Source organism: Somniosus microcephalus, chromosome 10 (genome assembly GCF_052327205.1).
Source record: "Somniosus microcephalus isolate GS21.2 chromosome 10, FLI_Smic_1.0, whole genome shotgun sequence".
Classification (NCBI taxonomy): Eukaryota; Metazoa; Chordata; class Chondrichthyes; order Squaliformes; family Somniosidae; genus Somniosus; species Somniosus microcephalus.
Window position 1 is genome coordinate 233,372,042 of NC_140996.1, and position 6,000 is coordinate 233,378,041.

General features: G+C 50.6%; 1 protein-coding gene across 2 annotated transcripts in view; it reads left to right on the forward strand.

Annotated features, from left to right (window-relative positions):
• Positions 1-5,390, forward strand: part of lamtor1 (late endosomal/lysosomal adaptor, MAPK and MTOR activator 1) — a 29,006-nt gene extending 23,616 nt beyond the window's left edge. For both annotated transcript variants that reach the window (XM_085999783.1, XM_085999782.1), the window contains exons 4-5: positions 1,021-1,144; positions 2,630-5,390. In XM_085999783.1, coding sequence (XP_085855909.1) covers positions 1,021-1,144; positions 2,630-2,722 — 217 coding nt within the window. In that variant the 3' untranslated portion in view covers positions 2,723-5,390. The remainder of the gene's footprint in view (positions 1-1,020; positions 1,145-2,629) is intronic.
• The last annotated feature ends 610 nt before the right edge of the window (positions 5,391-6,000 follow it).

Sequence of the window (6,000 nt, forward strand, 5' to 3'; positions counted from 1 at the left end):
GGCGAGAGTGCTGCCCACTGAGCCACAGCTGACATTATAAAACAGCTACCAAAGTATCATCCATTCCCCCAGTGAATGTAACAGTACCCCCCTCCCCTCAAACCTGAAGGCATTGAACCCCTAGATGTGAGGGGTACGAGATGAGGGACAGTTTAACAGGCAATACCCAGGGGTACCTCGCTGAAGAGCCTCTTCACGCTGCGGGAGCCGAGACAGTGAGCACTGGCAGGAGGGAGGGGCGGAGGGCAGAACCCGATACGGTCTTCATGATCCCTACAGGGATCACTGGATGGTGATTGGGAGCAAGAACCCTGGAGGATTTCCTCCCTCCAACCATGAGCGCATACAGCACAGAAACCGGCCATTCGACCCATCAGGCCCATGCCGGTGTTTCATGCTCCACACTAGCCTCCTCCCACCCAATCAGCATATCCTTCGATTCCTTTCTCCCTCGTGTGTTTATCTAGATTTTAGCTTGGGTCAATCGCAGTCCCTTTACTTCAACCGAGAGCTGTAACTGATGCCTAAATCAGACCAAAGACTGGGGCTATGGATCACCCATTGACTGGAGCAAGTCCACCTGGGAGCATTGCCCCGACTGTAAGCCGTGGCTCAGTGGGCAGCACACTCTCGCCCGAGTCAGAAAGTTGTGGGTTCGAGTCCCATTCCAGAGACTTGATCTGAGAAGCCAGGCAGATACTCCCAGGACAGTACTTGCATAATGATTGGTAATTGGCAAAAGAACCAGAGGAGGAGACAAGGAGACAAGAAATGTTTCTACGCAGCGAGTTGTTGTGATCTGGAATGTGCTGCCTGAAAGGGCGGTGGAAGCAGATTCAATAATAACTTTCAAAAGGGAATTGGATAAATACTGGAAGTGGGGGGGGGGAATTGCAGGGCTGGAGAGGGGGAGTAATTGGACAGCTCTCTGCAAGAGCCGGCACAGGCACGATGGCCTCTTTCTGTGCCGTTCTGATTCTCCGGTGAGCTGTGTTGTAACTTTGTCTTGTTTTTTGTCAGTACGAGGTTAGCGATGATCAGCGGATCAACGCAGTGCAAGAGAGTGACCGCCCTGCCGACGCTGACCAGCCAGCCCCACCAGGTGTTGGCCAGTGACCCCGTGCCCTACTCGGACATTCAGCAGGTACGTAGCACTGTCGTCTCGCCTGGTGTCTTAACCGGTTAACCCCTCTTTCCGTTCCCAGCCCCGGATCCGCTTTCGGGCGCGAGCTGTCCCGTGAGCTAGTGGACGGCAGAGGTTCGTAAAGGAGCCGCTGCCTCGCCCTACGGGGGGGGGGGGGGGGGTGGGAAGGAGGAGGGAGTGTGGTCTGGGGTGATTGTTCTGGCAGGGGGTCGTGGGTGGGTGTTGAGCTTTCTCCCCCTTTCCTGCTGAGAGTGGAGTCTCCTGCTGAGTGCTGGTTCTGCAGGTCCCATTCCTGCCACTCCCATTCTGGCTGACACCAGGGCGGTGTGAAGCTAAAATCCAACATTTCCCAACAGGTTTAAGGGGGGGTGGCTGTGGGAATGCCTCTTTCGCTCGCACGCGCGCGCACACACGCTCGTTCTGGTACCCGGTCCAAGTTACTTTTCTTTGTGTTAGAACCTTGACCTGTGTCCAGACGAGCTGTTCAACCATGGGAGGAATCGTAGCCGAACCTAATCTTGCTGTTCTCGCCCACTACCCACACGTTCACTTACTTGTCGAGTGAATAGGGCAGTGGGAGCTAGAGGAGGGGAGGGGGACAGTGCAAGTGGGGAGGATGGGAGTTGGTGAGCAGGGGTAGGTGGGGCAGGCGGTGGGAGAGATACAAGTGAGGAAGTGGGGTCTGTGTCGAGTTTGCTTCTCCCTAACCCTGGGAGGCCGATCACTGGACTCCCCACTGCTGCGCGCTGACCCCGCGATGTGACCTGCAACATTTGGCCCTGTGCAGTTCAGTGCATTTAGGCACTGGTGGTTTTTTAATTAATTCTGTTGGGATGCGTCAATCTCGCTCCCTGGTGGTGTGACCAAGGTGGGGGAACTGCAGGGAGCTGTCCATGTTCCCAAAGCTCCCTGTGCAGGGCTGGACAAGTCACACACGTGATCCCTGGGGCTGGGCTGACCTGTGATGCGCTGTGTAATCGGACAGTCTGCGGCACTTGCAGTTCGAGCTTCCCGCACACTGGAAGAATGGGCTCAGGGTGGTTGCCAGGACGATGGGATCGCAGGTCATCAAGGGGTTAGCACCTGGGAGGGGAGGAAACCCTTTTGTATGTTTAAAAATTGGAGTGAATATTGACACCACTGAGTCAAGCAGAGAGGTGGGACTTGTGGTCTTCATTTACTCAGCAAACAGTCTCTATTTACTCATGAACTACAGCAAAGTCTCCCGATAATAGCAGGATTATTTCTCCAGCAAAATGCATTGAGTGGAGGATAATTACATAATACAAATGATGCACGTAAAATCAGTCCCAGTCACTTACAGCAGGCGTGATTGATGGGGGAATTACCCAATCATCTCCATTCTACCTGCGGCAGCCTATTTATATTTTTTAAAATCATCTTGGCCTTTTGTGGGTCTGTGCGTGTGCGGTCCTGTATTTTGAGCAGTGTTTGTTTCTGTTTCCTCTTCCTCTCTCCCACCAGGTCTCTAAGATCGCTGCGTACGCATCAAGTGCACTTTCCCAGATCAAAGTGGATGCCAAGGAAGAGCTTGTGGTGCAGTTTGCCATCCCGTGATCCCTTGACCTTCATTGGATCCCGTTCTGCGAAGACTTTAACATTGGGACTAACTATCCTCAGACAGAACTAGAGACACCTTCCACGCCAACGGGTGTCTGCTCCGTAAATCACGCCTATTTTTTTAATTAAGCTTCTCGTCTGTACATTTACATGATTTGATTTTTTTCTAGATTGCAAGTGTTTTTTTGACTCCAAGCTTTAGGTGGTTTATGACCTGGGGAGACTTTGTGAAACACACGTCACTGCTTTTAAACACTCTTCGATTTGTTTCCCCCATTCAGCGACTAACCGAGTGTTCGTTATTCACCCTGAGGAATAGCGGGGGTTTCTTTTAAATATTGCACCTGGCGGAATTAACCCTTCATTGGTTCCCAAAATGCACCCTTTCTGTCTTGAGATATTCACGTCCTAACGTTCCCTGCGCTTAATTTCTGTTTGGCTGTTCTAATGACGGCTGTTTCTGGAGAAAGACTCGAGAAATGTCGGTCGTGAATACGTGTGGAGTTGATTTTGTTTTTTGCCCTTGTCTCTGGGTGGGGTGGTTAGGTTACGTGAATGTGCTGCGATCAGGTTGCCGGGTGCTGGCGCAGAGATCTAGCTGGGAGTTGACAACCACGATTGCCACCTCCTCCTCGTTTGTTGAAAGGAAATTGCGTGTGTTGGGCGGCACTTGTCCAAACTGCTGGTCTCTGAGTGTAAGATTCCCCTGCATGGCCTGGGGCGAGTTTTGTGTCTGATAGTTGGCTTGTGTTTGTGGGTGGGGGGTGAGGCAAGGTGTCGACATTGGGTTAAATCTGTTGTGAAATGAGACCGAGTTCCCCCACCCCCCCTTCCTCCCACTGCAGTCACCCTGGGAGGGGGCACGGGATTGTAGAGAGATGCTGTTGGTTAACAGGCAGAGGTTTGCTGCCGGTGAATGTGTTCTCTTAATTTATCACCAGAACCTCGCCCCGGATGTGTACCGCTCAACAGACCCAGCTCTGGAAGGGGCGGGGGGGGGTGGTGGGTGGCGGCGGCGATCGGAAGCTGAACTGGGGGCATTTTTTGAGGTTGGAACGAGAGTCACTCGCTCGCCTTCCTCCTCACTGAAGTCCCAGTCACTAAAATTGGTTCAGATATCGACACGACACACTCGGTACAAGTCTGAATATGTTAGAGAGCGTGCTGCCAACAGACTGAATGCTGCGCTGTCCCCGGTCACCTCTTCTCGGTCAATAATTAGCTGTGAATCCCAACAGACACAGGTGAAGTTCGATTTTAAAATGAGCGGAAATTGTCTTTAGATATTCCTTTTGGAGGGGCTCTCATCACTTGAAATAACCTGGTGAGATTGTGTTTGTGTTTTAATTCTTTCCTTTCATTCATCCCCTCCCCTCTTGCACAGCTGGCTGGTAGCCCACAGATGTGAGGTTGCCTCTGCTCTCCCCATGAATTCTACCTGCAAATAATTATTTTAACGTGATTAATTTTTAATTTAGTTGAAAGAATTTTTTTTCTCAGTGATCACCAGCCCGGGCCGAGGCTGTGTGATCCAGTGACTGGGCTTCGACCGCGAGCCTATCGTTACTGGGATGATCCACCATTCTGTCTTTGTTTAATTGACTGGGTCTGTCCCCTGTCTGAATTATTTCACTCCTTATTGGAAATCGAGTGTACACAGAGAGAGAGGGAGAGATAGAAATAGATCATTGTATTACGGTGTTTCTCATCCCGGAATCCTGTTCCCCTACACCCCCTTTATCAGCCACCGAATCGGATTTGTACAAATACCTGATTTCTGTGGGTCATTGTTGACTCACCTTGTCCCTTTTCACACTTCACAGCCGATCACTATTCGTGCAAAATGTTTTATTTTTAAATTATTTTTCCCCTCTCTGATTTCCAGACTGGTTGCAAACTGGGTATTTTTAATCTGCAGTTGACACAGGATCCAAGCTGCAACATGTTTTTGTGACAGCCTCTTCCCTGGGTGTGTGTATGTTTGTTTGCACTGTTGCTCTTTCACAGATACCGGAGCTTTAATTAACAGCGGGGGGGGGGGGGGGGGGGTGTGTTTGAGAATTTCAGCCACTCCTCGCTGGGCACTGACTGCAGTCACTGACACGACCGAACGCCCTTTTTTTTAAAACAACACTCATGTTTTATGGGCTGAGCCGCTCGATCTAACCCGGCCTCGACTCCGTCGCTTCCTGATGGATGGATTGAGTGCTATTGTTGGCCATCTTTCTTTCAGGCTCTTGGGTTAATGATTTGGATGCCAACCTGATTCAACGACTTTTTTTTCTTTTTCTCTCACCAAAGGCTGACTGACCCAACATTTGCAGTCCTGTTTATTTTTAGTCTGTTTAATCTGTTTGGGCTGTTTCATTCTTTGCCCACACACACCCCCTCCCTCCCTCCCCTCTCTGAGGAACTCGATCACTTGCAGATAGACTCACCTACACGGTGGGTTTATCTGCAGCCAGTGTTTTGGGCGAAAAAAAATTTTTCTCTTCAGATTTTGTTTTTCTCCCCCAGCACTTAATTTAAACCCTGTAGATATCGCCAGTCTGCAATACAGCGGGTCATGCTTTGTGTAGCAAGATCTACTGCGGTTTCAATCGATTTCATGATGGAATGATGTGATTTCTTTTTAAAAACTGAATAAAATCAGATTTGACCCTGAGCTGGTCTGGAGTGCCCATTGCACCCTTTCTGCAATTGCCTCGTTATTTACAATTGCCTGACTCTTCCCTCCTTTTTTAAAATAAAATTAATGACCATTGGCTTCCTTGGTTGAAGCCAGCGTCCGATGTGACGCAGAGACCTGCTGGTCCCGAGCTTCGTTCTCTGGTCTGAGACGAGTTCGCTGATCACAGCCAGTGCGGCAGATGGGACTTTTCCAATTGAGCTTGGAGGGGGGGGGATAATACACTGTGGGATTCCTGCTCCTGATTCCCATCCAGTGACTCTCCTTGCTGTGGGTGGGGTGGGGTGGAGGCGGGGGCGAGGATGGATGAGGGATTGGCGGTGATGCACTTCATGGTGGCATACCCTGCTGACACTGGCTTTGTATATTAAACAGCCACTTCAGTGAGGTAGCAAAGCCTGTGGAACTGTACCGCTTCTTCCCCGCCCGCCCGCCCACCCCACCCCAGTCCTGCACAGCCACTTTCTGGGAGAGTTGGGCTGGGGAGGGAGGAGATTAAAGCTACAACATTCATTTAACTGGTGGAAGTGTGAATCGGGTTTGGCTCTAAGTTGAGAATGTGCTGAATTCAATCTGTCTGGATTAA